General features: G+C 40.6%; 2 protein-coding genes across 5 annotated transcripts; one reads left to right on the forward strand and one right to left on the reverse strand.

Moving 5' to 3' along the window:
* Positions 1-90: 90 nt before the first annotated feature.
* On the reverse strand, positions 91-21493 carry LOC100740476 (gamma-aminobutyric acid receptor subunit beta-like). Of its 4 annotated transcripts, XM_033323608.1 has the most exons (14): positions 21380-21493; positions 20575-20639; positions 20244-20310; positions 19889-20004; positions 5832-5974; positions 5478-5584; positions 5375-5386; positions 4807-4874; positions 4237-4382; positions 3546-3703; positions 3007-3291; positions 2560-2790; positions 2215-2471; positions 91-2111 (listed from the first exon to the last, which is right to left on the reverse strand). In XM_033323608.1, exons 5-14 carry the CDS (start codon positions 5894-5896, stop codon positions 1959-1961), a joined length of 1482 nt encoding a protein of 493 aa, XP_033179499.1. In that variant the 5' UTR covers positions 5897-5974; positions 19889-20004; positions 20244-20310; positions 20575-20639; positions 21380-21493; the 3' UTR covers positions 91-1958. The 4 variants fall into 4 exon arrangements, with proteins under 4 accessions (XP_033179499.1, XP_033179498.1, XP_033179500.1 ...); XM_033323607.1 differs by lacking the exons at positions 19889-20004; positions 20244-20310; positions 20575-20639; positions 21380-21493 and adding an exon at positions 8000-8530; XM_033323609.1 differs by lacking the exons at positions 19889-20004; positions 20244-20310; positions 20575-20639; positions 21380-21493 and adding an exon at positions 6965-7197.
* On the forward strand, positions 9888-17885 carry LOC100740720 (gamma-aminobutyric acid receptor alpha-like). The gene is made up of 11 exons (XM_012391385.3): positions 9888-10026; positions 11988-12190; positions 13945-14012; positions 14429-14649; positions 14783-14865; positions 15786-15985; positions 16132-16219; positions 16367-16527; positions 16714-16890; positions 17017-17162; positions 17548-17885. Exons 1-11 carry the CDS (start codon positions 10019-10021, stop codon positions 17759-17761), a joined length of 1569 nt encoding a protein of 522 aa, XP_012246808.2. The 5' UTR covers positions 9888-10018; the 3' UTR covers positions 17762-17885.
* Positions 21494-21505: the final 12 nt, after the last annotated feature.

The raw sequence follows: 21505 nt of genomic DNA on the forward strand, positions 1-21505 counted from the left end.
AAAAAAAATAAGTATCTAGATGGCGTATGGTGTTCACGGATGACAAGGACGAGGTAAAGTTAGAATAAAATTGGTATAGTAGAATTGGTAGTTGTTTAAGTCGCTAAATTTAATTTGCCTTAAAATTACAGATACGATTTATATTAAAATAATTAGCATTACCACGCGCAATCTATAAGGATCGCATTTTCAATGTTTCAGAAAAATATTCCCTAGAAAAAGACAGTTTTTTTCTCTTCTCACTCACGCGTACTCACATTCGTTAGATCATCTTTTCTCGTCGTTCTCACCGTTCAAATTAAAGCTCGAACGATTTCTTCAGCTTTGGACTAATGATACCGAAAATACTTTTTTCGTTCTGTTCTTTCTCCTTCTTCGTTTTCCATTTACAACTACCATGCCTGTACCGTTCTACATTGAGAAATAGTGCGCTGTATGTGACGTATGGGAATTTTTCTCAAACCAATTTTTACTTATTATCGTCGAAAATATAGAGAGTGTAAGCTGTATGACGATTTCTCGAATCGATGTTTTATAATTAACGTTGCAGGAATGGAGAACTAAACTTTTTCGAATTCATACGTTTTACCAACGAACGGAAGATTAAGTCTAATTTCGTGTACGTATTAAAGACTGTCGTCGTTCGTGTAAATGAACAAATGTTTATCAACAATTGGATTATTGATTGTTAAACCATGTATATGTATATAACATTGTAATGTACGTATACATATACACAGTCACGTGAAAAAATGTATACGTTCATTTCGATAGTCGTATATGGTACATATATCGAAAGATGTTGACGTACAAATAAAAATATTTACGATCGTTGCGATTATTTATTTTGTATTATTTATTTATCGAAAGTAAAAATTTTGAAGATACGGTGGAACTCCGTTCATATACATGGAATTGTAGTAGCGCCTGGCTAACTGAACTTTAGCCGAGCTCCTATCGTCTCAACCAACGTCGAGTGTCGATCGACTTATTCGAACGTCTAACGATAAGATATCGTTCGTAAAATGGTAGAACAAATTAGACTTAAAAGGAAAGACAAGCATCGATTTACTAGTAGATTATTATATAAAATATCTGGTTATCCGAACCAACTTGTCCCTCCACAAGTTCATACGAACGGAGTCCTACTGTATAGTTTTAAGATAACCTCGTATGATAACATGTATGAGACACGCTTTAGGAAATACCGACATTATCGACGACAACAGTGACAATATCTTTTACCTACAGTAAGTTTTAATCGAGAACTACTCTAATTTATGATATATGCTTCTAAAATTTACGCTTCTCTCATTTCGAACGATTTTTGTTGGTTTAACGACTTTTCTCGATTTTGGGTGGAAATACCATCAGATACCGATACCAGCAACAATTACGGGAGTTAACGATTTTTTAATTTCAAAGTACGGTCTCTGGTTTTCGTTGCAACCTCAATTTGTTTTAGATGAACCGTTAATTGTTTGATTTGTAAATGACAGGTAAAAAAAAGTTATCGATTTTTAAATGATCTTTCCAGCTGACCTTGTTTAAAAAAAATTCTCGAATAACAGTACCATTTGCACCGCGCACTGCAATCCATTCGAATTGAAATATCGAATAGGAACGTATTTTCTAAAATATTATTACGTCTCAAGATTATAAATCGATATACCTTGAAAATATTTCCTCGTCGATAAATATTGGCAGCTTTCGATTCAGTACTTTCGATACCTGCTCCCTTCGATCGAAAATGACGAAGATTTCGATTTCAATCGTGGCCCGAACGTCGACTCTATTCGGAATCTAATTTCAAAATTTGATTCAAGTTCAAATAGAATTGATTTCCTTTTCATTGAGATTCTTGGAAATTCTCGTTTATGGATTGGTCCTTTTTCTTTTTTTTTTTTTTTATCTTTCTTCGTACGGCAGATGGCGTGAGACTGTTGTGACGGCTAGGCTCAGAGGAAATAGAATACCCAGTAAATGGCATTGAACAGCATAAAACTGACTGGAAATATAATTCTCGAATATTTGTCGATAATGTTCACGTCTTTGATCTTCGGCATCGACACGCGCAATACGGATGCTCCTCTCCGTATCGCGTGTAGTACCTGCAACCATAATAATTTTTCCTAGTTGTTAAGTTTCCCTTTCGTTTTCTTTTTCTTTTCTTTTAAAACGGTCGTCGATGGTTCTTTAACGTCTCTCCTTTACCTTAGGTTTATGTTGTTTAGGGCCTCTGTATCTGAGGCCAGCGTTTCTCCCATACGTATTGTAGGCCGCGACTCTGGAAATTCGAAAGCTAGGAGGAAACTTGGCCGGATCATGTTCTCTTCCGGTTCCAGGCGTCGAACTACTGCTAACTAGGCCTGATCTGTTTCTGATACTTGGCAGGGGAGACATTCTGAGATCTTGAAGCTCTATTATGTCCGCTTCCGTTGAGCCAGGAAAAGGAGAACTTGCTTTGCTTCCTGTAAAGTTTCCACGGATTCCAAATGGATAAGGTCTTTTTCCAGACTTAAATACCAAACAGAGAAAATCTAATTAAGAAAATCTTACCTGATTTCGAGGAAATTACTTTTTTGTCGTCGGTTTCTTTCTTTTTTGTCTTTTTCTTGGCTCTGGCGCCCCAATAAGTGTAATTGACCGCTGCATACTCGAGGAGAGCAGCGAACACGAAAACGAAACACATTACTAAGTAAATGTCGATAGCTTTCACGTAGCTGATACGTGGCAGTGAACTACGTACACCTGTGGATATCGTGGTCATTGTAAGGACTGTCGTTATACCTACAAAGGGAAAATATAGCGTGACTATCGGGGCGATTTACATAATAATAGACTATTACAATCGAGGTTTGCTGCGATACATCGAAAGGGCTTTTTGTTTTCGAACAGATAATTTAATACGTAAGTAGACGGAAAGCTTTTGTAGCCAACGTACTCGTGTAGCGATCATAAGCGTTAGGATTTACGATCTACAGGAAAACAATTCCACATGTTTACCGAGAGCTACTCTAGCACTGGTTGCTTCGTGATTTATCCAAAAACTGACCCAGCTTAGCATCACGATCAAGATACTAGGTAAATAGGTCTGGAAAACGAAGTATCCGATGTTCCTTTGAAGTTTGAAGCTTAACGATAATCTCTGGTATATACCAGTGGCCAGCCTCTCTTTACGATCGTTCGTTTCGTAACCGATTATCGTGAATTGTGGCAGTTCCGCTTCTTCCACACCGCGGACCGGCGTTTGTTTCCAATACATTACCACGTCCAGCACAGTGTATCCGTCTGCGAAAAAATACGAAAAGCGGTTCAACTATACTTGATGAACGTACGAGCTCGATTTTCTCGAGCTCTATTTAAACAAACGATATCCGGTACGAGGAAAGCGATCGTCCCACTATACGAACATTCCATTGTCCAGATATTTTCGCTCGCTTATTTCTTCGGATACGCGGAGCTCTACCATATTTAGAGAAGAGAGAAGCGAAAGGGATCGATAGAAGGGGGGAAAGAGCTACGACAGGTAATATCGACCGTACAGCTTTCGATCTCTACGGTGCAGTTCTGCGAATCGAGCGGATAGTAGTGCAGATCCATCATGCAGGCCAGGGTCGTCGTGAATCTCATGCCATAAGTGACAGATCCGTCTCCGGACAACCGAACGAGTTTATTGCGCTCGGTCACGTCGTGTAGGAAACTGCGAACAAAATCAACGTTTTCTTTCTTAATCGCATTTCGCCTTTCACACTGTCGTATCTCTGCCGATCGGAGAAAACGACAGGAAGAGATTTATATAGATCGAGGCAGCTAAAACGGATCAGCCGAACATCTCGAAACGAAACAAAGTTCGAGTCTAACTAAATTTACTCCGATGCTTCTCTTGTTCCTACCGTAAGAACGACCAAGCCGTTCTATGTGGTTTTAGATGCCTCATCCTATAGCAGCGATACAGTTTAGAAAGTAATGGACGTAATATTCGCGCGCGTCAGGATTGATTCGGACTCGGCCGTTCGAGGATCAATAACAGAGAGAATATAAAAATTGGTGACTCGGAGATAACTGGTTTTCAGAATATTCGCGGCGCGCGAAAGGTAAATGAGAGAATTCTAGCTGAAACACCGGCGATGGACTCGCGAAACTTCGATCATAATTATTCATAATCATAAAATCGGATAACAACTTCCTCTTTAGCGGAAAATGTAGGGGTTTCGTAAAATTGTTCCGACGTACCTGTTTTTATCGTTGGCGAAAAACGTGTCTGGAACCCAAATCTTTTCCGCAAAGTCTCCACTGAGAGTGAGAACCTCCTCTTCTTGAGAAAACGCCAGTCTCTCGTCCTTCCAATACTGATTTAAATACATCGTTATCGTATAATCCTGTGGTAAAAAGAACACCGTTATCGTTTCTGTAAGCAAGAACGCCTTACCATAAACCGATGGGAATTCAATCGCAAAAAGCTAAAAGATCCGAGCGCTGTAAGCATCGAACGATACATCGAAACGAATTCGCTCTTTTTTCTTAATAAAAGTGGAAATAAATAAATTATACGACGTGCGAACGACACGCGTGTTGGTGTATCAAAGAGATTCGTGAAATGGACGTTTTCGCTAGAATATTTTATATTTTATATTTAAAAAGCGCGTGTAGAATTTTCTGACCGACTATAAATCATTTTTCATAATATCCATTCCATTATCCCGTAAATCCAACTTGCACTGCAACGTATTACTATGTAAAATATGGCGAAAAGTCGAGTTTGACGAGGGTCGGTTTTCTTACGAGCCCCTTGATAATGCTTACCATGTTTACTTCCGAGATTGCATCGAAGCTCGCGATCGTAAGGTCCATGCCAACCAACAGGGGCTCTCCTGACAGAATTAGATATAGAAATCTGTATAAAATACGATAAAAGGAGGAAACGAGTAGCAAAAAAGGACTCGCGTATATCTAATTCGTCTTTTATAGGTCGAGCGATCAACGAGGATTAGAGAAATTACTCGGCATCGTTAAGCGGATTAATCGGAATTCCGGCGCGATCACTGACCCGTAAGACATTCGCGATCGCTCGATAAACTCTCGTTACGTTGACGTTAGTTGGTCAACGTCTGAGACAAGTCGTTCAGAAATATCATATGAAATTCTCTAAAAGTTACTCGGCTGATTTTTGCGTTCGCAGCTAGTCCGAGGCAGCCTGGGTTAAAAGATAAAACGAGTATTTCTATCCTTTCTTCCGTTATCGATGTTATTAAAGGCCCGAGCTATACGTCGTCGCGAGTTACTTCACGACACCAGTCGAGCGATACAATTTATTGGGTCTGGTTAACTAATTATTACGTATAGAAATACGTTTTACACTCAAAGAGGATACCTATGCCGATTTCTAAAAATTACAAGCAGGTAAACATCGAGTTACAAACGTCGCGCGGATTGTGCTTAATTACTTTGGACGAGGAAACTTAAAATGCACTTACCGCCGAAATTTGGCCTCAATCGAATATCGTAACCATCGAGTATCCGCGATATAGTTTGCGTCACGTTTTCCAATCTGTCGGACAGCCCTGTATTTTCAAGACTGGCCCTAAAAATCAACGCATTGCTTGGAAAAAAGGATCGAGACAGAAACGAAATATACGCGGCTGCTTTGTCATCTTCTCAATGACGGAACGCGCTTACGCTTTTACGATCGTTGTCTAAGCGTATCGTGGTGTATTGCGAATACACGGATTATTGCAATAAAAATGTTGTCTTACTAAAAATTCTTATTTATCGACTTTTTAAGTAGACTTTTTCGACGAAGATAAAGTTAACGTCGATAAAACGATTACCAAGCGATCAGGTGAACCATTTGCAGCAAGAGAAACGTCTGCTGCAGCCACATCCTGCGATGCATCCTCCGGAATTACGTCAGCAGGTAGAAGAGGACGTCATCTCCATAGGTCCTTGCACCTCGACATCGAGCTGCCAGAAACTGCAATCAGAACCGGTCCGATTTCCGTCCTTGACCCTTTTCGCGTACCAACTCTGGTCGTCTAATCTTTCGTCTCTCGCATACCCGATACGGACAGCTGTACAAGCTACCTTTAACGACGATGCAAACATCGAACTGTTATAATTCGGCTAAAGAAGCGGTTGAACGAAAAAAGTTTGTAATTTATCAAGTACGCCAGACGTGCTGTAGACAAAATTCCAGTACGAATCGTATCCTTTCGTTCGAACGATTCTTAACGATCGACGCGAGTAAACGGCGATAATTTGCTACTCTCGCTTTGGCAACAGGATTGTCAAAAAACGATTGATCAGAGCGACAGGCATCGGCTACACTCACGCAAGCGTAGCTTACTTAAACGAGTATCCGGAGAAGGTGAAAGCGAAAGCAAAACGCATGCACGCGCGTCCTTCTAATTTCCGCGATGACGATGACTCGCGTTTTGGCTAGCGATATTTCGTTAAAATCGCCATCGAGAGTTCCATGTTTTTACGTTAATTCCGTACGATAAAAATCTTGGCGCGATATTTTCTTCGCGTTTGTCGTCGCTACCGCGTACGTTTGTCACGCGCGTATTCCTCTTACGAGGCACGTCGAATTCCACCTAACGTGTATTCACGAGGGTCGATCCAAAGATGGGAAGAACGTTCTTCGAAAAATTGGAAGAATCGTTCGAAAGAACGGTGTACTCGGCGCGTGGAGCGGATGGGACGACGTCGACAGGATACGCGGACATCGTCAAGGAGGGTCTGTCTCGGGCCAGGAGTCGATGCCTCTCGCTGTTCCTGGCACGGCAGCCCTTAAAAGGGCACACTTTCTCACTACCGAACGGACAGCTTCGTTCACCAGCACTGTTCAACGTCGACGCCGTCGTCCACGGTATTTTCCGACGCTTCGGATACTGCGCGTCACTCGCCTTCTCCGCATACCCGTCCCCGTTTCGCTACCCCTTCGCTATCACCCTCTACCAACCTCCTTTTGGCTTCTCTCTTAGGATACGTTCCATCCTCCCCTCTTTCTCTATCAATCTATCCATCCATCTGTCCATCCATCTTTCTTTCTCACTTTCTCAAAATTTCGCTCTTCCTCTCGAGCTCCACGCATTCTTTATCTCACCTCCCACGCTGCCTTTTCCCGTCTCGTACAACGTACGAGTAATTATCTTCCATCCACCTCTGTTACTCTTCATTTTCCCTTCAATTTCTCTTCTTCGAGCCTCTTTTCGATCTCGCTCGTAATTTCAATTTCGTTGGCCGTGTGGCGAGATTTCTCGACTGGCCGAACATACAGGGTGTCGCGAAAGAAGCTCTCCTTTCTGTTCGTAGGCAATTTCTAAACGAAACGAGATACGCGTACGTATATCTTTAACGTGGGTCCTCTGGCTGCTCTGCGACCGCTCCGCCGCGTATCCCAAGTTCCCGAACACACCACGACGTTTCACGAACACGACGTCGCACGAGGACGACCACTGTTCGACCCACTGTCAGCCACGGTAAAAAGGCTCTCATCAAAATCTTCGATCGCGCGAAGAACGATTCGCATCCAACGTCTCGCGGATCTCTCCGTGTTCGCACGACGGATGACCGACGTTGGCGACGAATCTCCGCCACAGCGACGCGTCGTCGAAGCGTCCAACGATCCACGAAAAGATCGTACAGCGCGCACACCTCGCGATTGTCGACTAAGCATCGATGTACAACCTCGACGAGAGACAAACGCTACCGCTTCTTGCTCGACACCCTGTACAAGCCCTGTGCAAGTCCCGTGCAAGCCCCGTAGAAACCCCGTAGAAACCCCGTAGAAAGCCTGTTCGCCCGTTCGGTCGTTCCAACCATCGTCCCTTCCTTATCGAATTTAGTCGAGCTCTTTCTCGTACGTCTCTCCCTGCCTGCCATTCCCACCCTCGACCTCTCCCCTCTACTACCAAACGTTTCGTTTCGTATCGGTGTTTCACACTCGCACTGCTAGTACTCTCGAAGCCGGCTTCCTCTCACCGTTCTCTCTCACCTATTTATCTTTCGCTTCTCTTTGCACGCCGATAACACCAGCCTCCGTATCTCTGGGTACTTGGCATACCTCGGCTCCCGAGGCGGTCCGGAGGTTGGCGCAAAATGGACCACGCATGTGCAGCCCCGTTTCACCGCGACCTAGTGACACAGAGCCGGTCCTCTCGTGTCTCTTCGCTTCTCCGTCTCCGTCCTTCCTTCTCTCCGTCTCCGGCCCTCTTCCTTTCTCTTCCTCTTTTGATTTCCACGCTACGATCGAAGCGGAGCCACCCTTCCGATGCCTCCGCAAAACACACACCGGCATCGAGAGTCGTTCACCTTGCCAGATTACCGTTCCATCGATCTTCCCCTCCGAACGTGTACTTTCGTCCTCGGCGATATCGAAACAAGTGGTTTCGCGATAATCTATTCCTATCTTCGCACATTTCGTCCTTCTTTTCTCCGCCAGGCACGACCCTCGTCCATCGAGGCTCTTTATTTACGCAGAGTAAACGCGACGGTGCGAGTCACGCGTCCTACGAAATTGTCGACACCGCCGATTCCTGCTTCGCGTTACGTTCTTTCTCCGCGACGATGTAACGACTTTTGCCGCGATAAAATAATCATTTTCGTCGATCGATCCACCGGTTCCCGCAACTTGCCACGCGGTTTTACGATTTTTACCGCGTATCGTTCGATACGATCGGTGTCGATTATCGGGCAAATTCCGGATCGCCCGTGGTACCGTTTACGGATTTTATAAATGCGCCGACTCTTTTCCAGGGATCGCGATTAATACCCAGGGTTAACGGTACCAGAAACGCGTTACATAGCACGGAATTCCTTTTGTAGGAAAGCGATAAGTCGATAAATACGGAGATATTCGCGTGTTCTCCAAAGACTAGCCATTTTGACCGGTTTCATGGAAAAATACGTATTGAAATTAAGCACGGACAACCAACTTCTGAAGATCGTCCTCGCCAACCACCTCTACGCGATCCACCCACGTGGGGAACCGCGCAGAAAGCGTCCCTACGAAAGGCTTCCACGCGTTACGTTTGCAATTACGTTATCCACGCGTACCCAACGTCCATCGTTATTCATAGAGTTCAATTTACGGTTTACGAGAAAAGAAACGATCGAAAAGTCGAAAGCTGAGCGGAACGCTTCCATTTGTAAAAGCCCTCGGTTTCGTTCGATCCTTGGACGAAATTCAATAAAATTTCGTCGATCGAGAGACCGAGGTCTTTTTAAAGGTAGTACGATGGTACCGCGCGCGATACACCATTTTTATATCTTTCGACCACGGAGACAAATACCACGTTGGCGCGTAATTTCTCGGACGTTAAACAATCGTCGAACCATATACGATGGAAACGACGGATGCGTGAAAAAGTCGTTTACGTAGGTGCGTGACGCTTTTTTTCTTCGCGACTCCCCTCGTGGTTTCCCCTTTTCGTCGCTTGCCGATGAAAAGGAAGAATAGAATTTCGTTAGTCGAGTAACTTCGATCAAAGGTAATCTGCCTATTACGCGAAATTAAACGATGGTAACGAAATTGCGCCTGGGATTACGAAATCCCCGCTGCTAATTCCTTTTGATCGTCGTTCTTTCGCTTATACGTATTCTTTACGTACGATTTCGCTTCGCCCTACTGTACTCGCGCAAAGCTCCGTAAATTCGATATATTTCGTCAAACACGACCGAACGTAGAATGAAAAAAAAAAAAAAAATTGTAAAAAGCGAGCAACCGGCAGATAACATTGTCAATGGTCGAACGTGCGGCACAAAGGAATAAAGAAGAAACGAATAAACGATAACAAAGTTCGTCGAACGTCGCGGAAGGCAGGATTGTTGGAGCTTGCGCGGCGGAAAGTTTGGTCCGCCAGGTGGCAGATCCACGAGGATCCGTCGCGTGAATCGCGCGTAGATCTTCCCCGCGAGTGTCGGTATTCGGTTCGCGCTTATTTCGTTTTTCCAAATTTCTCGGTGTCGCTTTATCGATCGTCGAGGATCAAAGTCGAGGAAAAGGCGCAGCGAGATGTTAACGTAAGTACGCTCTTTCGTTCCATTTGCCATCGACGGACCGTTTCGTTTCGAAAGCAAAGGAGAGTAGTCAAATATGAAATACTATTTTGTCTCTCCGATATCCTGCTCCTGCGAGAGAAATAGTCTTATTCCTCTTGTTTCGTCCTTTTCTTCTTTTTCTTCCGATGAAATTCCGCTTTCAAGCAATCGCGTTAAAGTACGATCGGATCTTCTCGCGAAGCAGAAACGAGGTGGTTCCGAGGAGTCGAGAGTGGTTTCGCGATTTCAGGCATCCGCTTCGAACCGCTTTCAGGGCTCGAGACGTCGTTTCTTCGTCCCATACGTTTCTCGCTTGTCGACTTTTCCGATGCCGCCAGAGAATATCCTGATATCTCATAAATTAAAGAGAATCTATAAAAAAGATGGCAATTTAAACGTGGAATGTCTCGTTATTCGACTACTAAATTGGCTATCCATATTTCCAATTTGACAAGGTTGAAAACACGATATTCGGTTCGTGAATACTTACGAGTCTCCTATGCCACAAACGTTTCAAAGTAGGTAGGCTTTTCATCGTCGTTTACGTCGTAACCCTCCTTTCTTCAGCGCGAGAACTTAAAACGTCGACGACGTGGCTCGATTTACGCCGAGTATCCGTTCATCGACGTCTGTTTGCGCGAACGAAGAAACACGCGCACGTACGACGACCAGCACGATCGGTATCGTTATCTTTGTCTCGTAACGAGCCCGGCGACAAGTTGCCGTATACGTTTGCAGCTTTTTTAAATTAGAAACAGCTGGTCCTGCACGCGAAACGAAGGATCAAGCGGAGAAGCAAATTATGGTAACGAAAGCACCGGCAAGGATCTGCATTCCGCGTCGATTATTTGGCTAGCCTCGCAAATATGGCGATATCGATACAGGCGGTTAATGAAAAAGCTGAAATTAAAGCGTACGAGTAGCCGGTAAACGTGTACCTGCGCTAGCCGCAAAGAGAATAATTACCACTCTTTCGTCAGTCCGTATCTCCTCGTTGATTATTGGCTTTTTACGAGCCAGCGCAACTATTGTAATTTCTGTTTGGCAGCTTCGAGGCGTGCATACGTTTCTCGTGCCTTCGTACTTGCTGAATAATCTACGTTCGCATTTTTATAACATGAACCTACGGCTTGGTGCATCGAGTACCAACGTCGGTACCTGCGAAGTCGAGATATCGGCGTTTAACGTCACGTTAAAAACGTTATACCGTTCGAATAATTTACCGTGCGCGAGTCTTTCAAAGAAAAAACGACTTTTATAATTCGGCGCGATGTCCAGGCAATGGAAAAATTCAAACGCGGTTCGCCGAAAGAAAAAAAAAACGATTTTCACGTGGCAAAGCAGGGAGAAGGCCGAGAGGCAATCGCAGAAGGAGAGGGAATGGAAGAGGAGAAGAGGGGAAGAGGGGTAGAAAAGTGCTCTCCTTAGCCGCGGATTCAGCAACTTCCGACGAGGCTGCCCCTCGATGTTTCGAGTGAACGTTCTCCCTCGTTACGTCAGAATCGCCCTTTAAGCCCTTCCGGTGCCCTTTTCGCGAAAAGTCCATCGAAAACAAGATTTTTTCGCAAATTTCTCTATACCACGTTGCAAAATCCCCGTCTCCAAGATATTCGTAACGTAAGCACCGAGATAACATTTCGCAACGGTGATCGTCGAGTACGCGTCGATTTTGAAGGTGTTTCGTTTAACGATTTAAGCCTCGAACGACCGTGAAATATCGCGAAACGAACGAAGAAAGAAGCTCGCGACGTTTAACGATGGTGACAGCGTCATCGTTGCCGATATTGCATATAAGATAGATTCAAAGGTGAATCGATCGATTCGCGAAACGACGCCAACGTATCCACGAGACAATGTCCGCGTTACGATCGATGGGACCGTTAAATAAAACGATTAATAAGAACGGTAACGTGGCTCGATAAGCCGACATTTGACTTTTGCAGGTTTCTACTCCTTATATTACTGTCATCGTGGAGAAATCGGAACCACGCGCTCCATGTTTCCTCCGCGTCCTCGAAGACTTCCTCGAAAGCTACGCCGCTGACCAGAGGGACCGTCAACGACATTGTTTCCAAAAACATCACGATGGTTCTCGAGAACCTTCTAATGAACTACGAGAACAATCAACTGCCTACTCACGGAAAGGGTAAAGAGACAGTGTCGTCCCTCGAGCGAGTATCAAGCGCATCGAAATTGTCGAAATTATCGGAACGTAAGACGCTACGAATCGAGAGAACTCGTTGATCGACGCGTTTTCGGTAATAATTTACACCGCGTAAAAATCGATTACGACAACTTTTCCCCCTAATCGAAACGATTCTTCGTTCGTAAAATTTTGTTCACGCTCGATCGGGTCGCTCCGAGCAAATTGGATCGATTCGATCCTCGTGATGAAAGGATTAAACGATGGCGAGAGTCGCGAATTACGGCGATTAAAATGAAGGGGTAGCGTTTTTCTGGGATATCGATCTCGAAATGTTTACAACGAAAAAATTGGAGCATTGTAACGATCTTTGACGAGTGATCGAGCGGAAAGGGGAAAAATAGGAGCCGGTCCGATACGAATAGAACACGCGGAAAGTTGGATCGCAGCCAGCCGAACGAAACTATCCCTTCGAAATCGCCTTTATCCCTGACACGCGGTCCCAATTTTCCATCATCCTTATTTCGTCTTTTTTTCTTTTTTGTTTCTCGTCCAAAAGAACGCCGAACTGTTCTCTCGATTATCCCTCTGTACTCATTTCCCTCGGTCCATCTGTGTATTATTTTTCCTTTCTCCTCTATGTAGCAGCCACCCTCTCGTCGCTCCTTTTAGCCAGTCCTGTTCATCGTCCTGCTCAAAAATTTATACGCACGCTGATCGAGTTCGTTATCGGACCGCGGGTGTTTCTTTCTAAAATGAAATAAAGTCAAGTATTTCCAAGATGCAAGCGAACCGCGCTTACGCGAACCTGTCGGCCGCAGGCAAGTCGTTCGAATGGGATTATCCGAATCAGTCGCCTCGTTTACGAGAAACTTCTCGTCTACTCTCTGCTGGCCAAGCAATTCGCGTTACGAGCAATAATACCGATCGTCGAAAGACGGACGTGTTTCGACGCGATACCGTTCTATATTTCGCACTGATCGCGTATTATTGCTATTATGCGTTTTACGTAATTCGGATAAACCGAATTAATTCGATCGGATGAGATCCGCGATAATCCCGCTTCGCTCGATCGCGTGATTGATCGATTCGAAGATATGCTCGTCCTCCGAGTCCTCCAAATCGCCAACGTCGTTCATTTTCGAATAATCGAATAATCGTCGTTTATTGAAAAGTCTGAAACTTTGGCTCTACGGTAGTACGGTGTCCGGGCCGCGAAATACTCGGCTAGGACGACGCGTTTTACGCGTTCCTGGGGTAGTCGAAGCCGAAAACGAGAGTCACCTTCCAAGGAAGTAAGGCGTGCAAAATTTCGATCAACCCGTTGACGCGTGACGTCTGTATGCACCTTGACGATACAGCTATAAAATTTGGTATCCTCAACCTGCTCCATGGCTTGTCCTTTATGCGTTTGAATCGTGCGTTTGATCGTCGAGTGTCGGATTAGGTTTCGGCCGTGTGGCACATTTAGCGTCGCGTGGACGCGTTTCTTCAGCGTCGGCTCAACGTTCCTCTATCTCCGACTATCGTCTCCATTGCTGCGTTCCTTGCTGGCCGAACCCTGGACACAGTCGTAAAGTCGTGGTAAGGCTAAATGGCTGCTTGCCATGGTGTCGGCACCAAGGTGCGTTGCCGTAAACGTAGGTATCGTGTTACGACGCATCCTACGTGATCGAAGATGTATAGACGATGTTTTACGCTAGTTAATCTTGATTTTTCAGTTTATAAAAGACGTAATCGCCAGTTTTCTTTCCCAGGAACTCCAACCGTGGTAAAAACCAATATTCTGATAAGAAGCATGGGCCCTGTGTCGGAACTTGACATGGTAGGTTTAGCATGTCGGACGTGCAAATAAACGATCCAAATTCTTCGGTGAAGTACAGAGTTCGCTCGAAAAAGCTGCTCCTTTGGCGGTGGTCCGACGATTGGATCTCCGTCCAAAGACACGACATTTTTTCGTGATGGAATTCGTCAGGCGCCTAACGGATGGCTCAAAATTATAGAAAGCGCGAACAAATTTCTCGGTCGGATAATTCTTCGGATATTTCTTCCTTTTTTTTTTTTTTTTTAGTAAACGTTAAGTTTACCGAAAAATTTCGATTATCCGCGTTCACGAAGAAGTTAAAAAATTTCTTCCATGTGCAACATGTTTGCGTTTTATTCGTCTTTCTGTTTCGTAGTCCGCAAAAAGGACAGGATGGCGTTTCTGTTACTAATGATAGTACGCGTCACTTTTTACAGGATTATTCGATGGATTGTTACTTTCGACAATCTTGGCGCGACTCTCGTTTGAGCTTCTTGGGCCCGATAAAGTCGCTCAGCTTGAGCATCAAAATGTTGGAAAGAATCTGGAGGCCGGACACGTATTTTTATAATGGAAAACACAGCTACGTGCATACCATCACGGTGCCGAATAAATTATTGAGAATCTCGCAAGATGGAGATATACTTTATTCCATGAGGTTGTTATTAATGCAAAGATTTCATTTGCATATTAAACACCGTAACTAATAGCAATAATACGGAAATCGTAAAATAACGTAACGTTAATTTAACGTGGATTGCGATCATACGTTATATTCGTTTTTACAACAGGCTTACTATAAAAGCAAAATGTCCAATGGAGCTTCGAAATTTTCCCATGGATCGACAATCTTGTCCGCTTATTCTCGGAAGTTGTAAGTATCTTTAAAACGATTCGAACGCTCGTAACGAAAAAAGGTTCTTGTCAAACGTTTTCAGCCTTTCAAGCAATAACGTGCGTTTCGGTAGCCAGAAAGTAGACGAGATGGAATCGATATTACAAAAGACGAACTGTATCTGTACTTCCAATTTTCGTCCGAGATAAATTTTTCTATTTTTTATATTTTTTATATATATATTTATATATATATATATCGTTCATTTGCTGCAAAGATAACGTAACTTAGAAATCCAAATTTTAGGAAAAATGAATTTAAATGCACTAAACTGATATAGTTTCCTTGTACCGACGCAGTACCGACACGACTGCCCTCTCGTGGTGACTTTCCCAAGTTTACTTGCAACACTCCTCCAGCAAAATGTACAAGGAACGGCGTTCCTTCTTTACCAGCAACTCGGTAACTACAAGAGTAGAAAGAACGCTATTTCTTCTTTACCAACAACTCAGAAACTACGTAAAATTAAATTCAATTAATACAAAAAAAGATAAATAAATGCATTTCGATATCTTCGGTAAAGAATCGCTATCGAAGATTTACGTAGAGAGATATTGGACATGCGTCACGAGTGCTTATCGCCAAGCGAAAACATGCATACATACGTACATACGTATTATCCTGGCAGCCGGTGTTTTATGATACGCGTAAATTTCCTGTTTGTTTCGGAATTCCATAGTGTCTGCCTTTCGTTTTCTTGCCCTCTCTCTATCCGATAAAGTACGTAGATGTTATCATTTTCCAAAATTGTTTCCTCTATATTCGACGACGTAGAAATTAAAGGATGAATTTCATCGAAACGTCGCGGATATGATCTCCGCTGTACGTCCAACAATGGAAATAATAGATATAACTTGATCGTAATCGATTTTTTTAATTTTAATATCGTACGTTTTTAGATGCATATACGTCCGGTCAATTGATTTACGAATGGCAAGAGGGCTCCTCCGTAAATTTCGTCCCTGGAATGGCTCTTTCACAGTTCGATCTGATGGGTTCGCCGTACAGGAATTTAACTTTTGTTCGTCGCGAGGGGGAATTTTCAGTTCTTCAAGTTTCCTTCAACTTGCAACGAAACACCGGTTATTTTCTCATCCAAGTAAGTCGATACGAATAAATTAGCTCGTTACTTAATTTTAGTTAATCGTTAGCTCTGATCGTTCCAACAAACAATACTCGTGATATTAACGAACAAAAAATTATTCTTTTCCTTTCGTAATATTCTTCTCTTTATGGTTCTGTCAGGTTTACGTACCCTGTGTTTTAATAGTAGTCCTGAGTTGGGTGTCTTTCTGGATTCATCGTGAAGCTACCAGCGATCGAGTTGGTCTGGGTAAGTCGGTCCCTTCGAACATACAGGATATATGCATAAATTTAGTATAACTATAGAGTCTCGGATCGTAAAATATTTGTTTGAATCTTGGGAGGTTCTCCCGCGAACCCTCGTAGCGCACAGATATCGAATAAATTATTATTACAGGCATTACTACCGTTTTGACACTGTCCACGATTAGTCTCGATTCCAGAACAGACTTGCCTAAAGTTAGATACGCCACTGCCCTTGATTGGTTTCTGTTAATGAGTTTTGGATACTGTATCGCTACTCTGTTGGAATTCGCCGGTGTGCACTACTTTACAAAGGTATCTATTTACTTTATTAATGCTTAATTTTAATACTTAGCGCGTATTCGGTAAAAGTCGAACGAATAAATAAGATAAAACGATAATAACCGTAGCACGTACGTTGATCTGTGTTGCACAAAATTCACAAAACCGACGTTACTTTTTCGTTAATTCTTCGACTTGTAACACTTTGGCTTCTATCAGGTTGGTAGCGGAGAAATTCCTTTGGACGAGGAAGAGTTGGAAAATGAGAGCGAAACCGACTATCAGGATGGGTTTTGCGGTATTGTGTCGCGCAGTCCTCAAACGGTTCACCCAGAGACAATAATAGACGTACCTCGAAGGAGAAGTTCTTTGTTATGCGATGTTTACGACGTTAATGTAAATATAACGTCCAATTTACCGAACATCGATAATTTCACTTTTCTTTATCGTCTAGACTGAACTCGATGTTCTTCCCGTATAATCTGACTCACCCTGTACACCTTCCAACAAATTTCTATTTAGGAATCCGTCTCTTACGGAAGAGGATCATCGATGACAGTCTCCGTTACGTCGAAACCATCGACGATGGAAAGACAAACGCAAACGGAAGTGTGGATACCGAAATGGCGACAATTTCTGTATTGCCTCGCTGGCGACGAGGAGTTCAGGTAGAAATTTCCTTCGCTGTTTTCATTCTCTATCTCGAAACTCCTAGGAAATATGTATATCGCGTTTCATTTACTTTATCGGTTCCACTCCATTTATATTTATATATTTCCATCGTTTTCTAGCTGGCAGTTTTATTCGCCGTACAGTTCTTTCCAATTTAATCGGATGATTCGCATCTATATATCGTTCTGTACTCGGCTCGTTTATCTCTTTGTAATTGAACAAAAATAACGATATTATTACGCGTATTGCCGAGCGTATTCGTTCGGTATTTTGGGAATCTCTTACTCCGCATTCGTCCCGAAACGATATTCGTCGTTGTTTTTATGTTTTAATCGCTCGTAAAGCTTCGAATATCATGGATTCTTGTTACTTGGATCGTAGGAGGCGCAGGCAAAGGGAAGCAGCTGGAAATTGCAGGAAGAAAGGCGAAAAGATCGCAAGACACATAAACAGCGTGTCTTACATCGACAAAGTGGCGCGAGTCGTATTTCCCGCTTCTTTTGGGCTACTCAATGTCTGCTATTGGGTCATTTACGTCACTTATCAAGAGGAATTCAAGTGGCAAGATCCACCATTTGGATCAATTTCTCGCTGATCCGATCGATAAAGTAATTAAGATAGCGGTGTGTATGTATGATATAGCAAGTCAGATTGATATATACACATATATGTAATGGAAATTCAACTTTAGAAAGGAAAGCTCAAGTTTCGTCAAATTATGACATAACATATTCCCCTTCTACTTATCCCTAGTAACAAAATTACGTAATTTCATCCTTTCTGCTTTCACGTTCAACAAAATATTATACTCTTTAACGACAGATATATACGTGTATACGGTGTTTAATAAATTTAGTATTCCCCTTTTTTCACTCGGGTTATTACCTGCGTTTAAGCGAACGCATAAATCGATTTGAAAATATATCAGAGTATTTTATACACATATACGCGCAACACGTATGTCGGCCAAGGAGAGGGCCCTACTATGATAACTACTAAAAGCGAGCATAGTGACAAAGTAGCAACGAGAATGACTTTCCATTTTCTGGATTATCCAGAAGATGGAACGACTCTATGTTTTTACTTTACTTTATTAATTGAGAAATAATATTTGTATCAATGATTCTAATTGAGATATTAATAGAAATATTCTCGGGCGATTCCTTTATCAAAACATAAGGAATCTTTTGAACACAAGGAAGCATTCAAATCTTGTTTCGATTCTAGTATCTGACTGTCGCGAAGTGTCTTCTTACGCGTGAAATTTGATACGCGTTAGCGGACAGATAAAATTACGCTTTTATTATCTTCGCATTTCGTATCTCAAAATTTAGTAAAATTCAGCTGAATACCGAACTCGAATAATAAAATTGTTCCATACAATCATATAACAGATTTAAATAAAATCATCGTTAGCATTATAATAATTTTGATCACAATTGAAATTTCCATAGTAACAAAGTCTGAGGGTATCAAACTTCTCTTATACACAGCTTATACATATAGTGTTATATATATATATATATATATATATATATATATATATATATATATATATATATATATATATATATATATATATATATATATATATATATATATATATATATATATATATATATATATATATATATATATATATATATATATATATATATATATATATATATATATATATATATATATATATATATATATATATATATATATATATATATATATATATATATATATATATATATATATATATATATATATATATATATATATATATATATATATATATATATATATATATATATATATATATATATATATATATATATATATATATATATATATATATATATATATATATATATATATATATATATATATATATATATATATATATATATATATATATATATATATATATATATATATATATATATATATATATATATATATATATATATATATATATATATATATATATATATATATATATATATATATATATATATATATATATATATATATATATATATATATATATATATATATATATATATATATATATATATATATATATATATATATATATATATATATATATATATATATATATATATAACACTATATGTATAAGCTGTGTATAAGAGAAGTTTGATACCCTCAGACTTTGTTACTATGGAAATTTCAATTGTGATCAAAATTATTATAATGCTAACGATGATTTTATTTAAATCTGTTATATGATTGTATGGAACAATTTTATTATTCGAGTTCGGTATTCAGCTGAATTTTACTAAATTTTGAGATACGAAATGCGAAGATAATAAAAGCGTAATTTTATCTGTCCGCTAACGCGTATCAAATTTCACGCGTAAGAAGACACTTCGCGACCCATAGTAACAAATTTATATATATATATATATATAACACTGTATGTTATATCTACAAATTCTTTATATCGTGATATGTAAATATTATACTTATTATTGAAGCATTATCATTCATCTTATCTAAAAACGCGCAAAATGTGCAAGAAAACCTATCCTGAGCTAATAAATAGATTACGGACATGAAAATGTTACTACTCACGGATATAGTAAATACCAGCGGTCACTATGCTCGTCAAAAATTCTATATAATACAACCGTGTCGATTAGGACTTTTCATTCTACGACATGGTTGAGTAACCGGTGGAACAAATGCAACTAATGCAAATGCGACTAACGATTAGATGCGAAGAACGTCGTCGTCGTCGATGTTGTGGCCCGGCAAATCCAGCTGGTGAAACCAACGCCATCGAATAACAATCGTCGAATCCCATGGTAAATGCCACGAAGAAATCTGTAACAAAACATAGAATATTATAATTTGTTCTTAATGACAGTGTTAATTATTTTGTGAAAATTTGAAATAATAAAAGATTGATCTCTACCGAATAAAAAATTTGTAGGATAACGAACGAGAATGAAAAGTTTACACTTGTCACATTTTTAATCAGATCCTACTTTCTAATTAATAATAATTTGTCGCGGAATATAGAGAATAAAATTAAACAAAGTCCAAAACAAAAGTCTATTTACGTTCTGGGCTTTTGAAGCACCACAGGTCCTTTCCAAGGTCCAACAAGAAGACGAAGGAGCGACGCACCTTTGATAAAACACGAATTATTATAATTTGTTCTGAAAATCAGCAAAGGTTGTTCGAACAATTTGAGGTAACGGAATATGAAACTCTACGAAACTTGCAACTTCGATAACAAAAGGAATATAAATTCTAATAAACTCTAATTACCATAACGCTTGGAACATTAATATAAAAATTTAAAACCAGACTTCACTTTCCAATTAATAATAATTGTTGCAAAATTCGAGAAATAAGATCGATTGAAACGCAATGTGCAAAGACTCTTACATGCTTAAAGTTGAAACACTGCTACTATATCCTTTCCAGAGAGGAGGACTTAAGTTGTGGAGAAGCTGTAACAAAATGTGTGAAATATAATTTGCTCTGAGAAGACATATTTTTGATTCTTAGAAAGTTTAGGATAATGAACAATTAACCTCTATCCAAAGTTGAAAGTAGAAAAATAATAACTGTCGCGGAGTAATACGCACAAGTATACATGTTATCGATACAAATTTCGATATTGGAATGACCTGCTGTAGCGCGATTTACCTTTGCTGGTTTGGTTGGCGAGGAGTAGGGAGAAGTGGTAAGTCGAACGTGCACACAAAACAAAATGTTTTCAACAATTCGATGTTACGTTCCAAGTAAAATAAACGATACATCAGACCAAAACACGGTGAGACACGTGTATAAAAGTAAACACGACTGAGCTAATATGATTCAAACGAACAAAATTGAAATAAAATATCAGAAAATTATCATCGTACATAATATTATTAACGTAAAATCGAACGATTATCGAACTATATTCAAACTATAGTTCGAAGTGTCAAAGAAAAGGAAAGGAAGAAAAGAAACGGAAAAGTAAAAATGATAATGAAAGATAATTATCGAGGAAAAAGAAGAGAAGAAAAATGGTCAAGGGGAGTGAAAAGGGAAAGAATTTCACTTCGATAATACGTGATTGTACTTCTCGATGTGGGTGACCGTAATCAAAAATTAATAACCTTCTATTTACATTGAAAAACGATAAATCGCTATAAGTTGTGCTGGATTATCGATAGAAAATGAACTAAATTAAAATTCTCACCATTTTGAAGCAGTGACTCGGTGTTGTATAATAAATTTTCCATATTTACGACAAACTCTCAACAGTTACTTCCTCCTCCCAATAGGATACCATGCGAAATGCTGTTATTTCAAATTTTAATTCCTA

The sequence above is a fragment of the Bombus impatiens genome, unplaced genomic scaffold, assembly GCF_000188095.3.
Source record: "Bombus impatiens unplaced genomic scaffold, BIMP_2.2 scf_1079, whole genome shotgun sequence".
In the NCBI taxonomy this organism is placed as follows: Eukaryota; Metazoa; Arthropoda; class Insecta; order Hymenoptera; family Apidae; genus Bombus; species Bombus impatiens.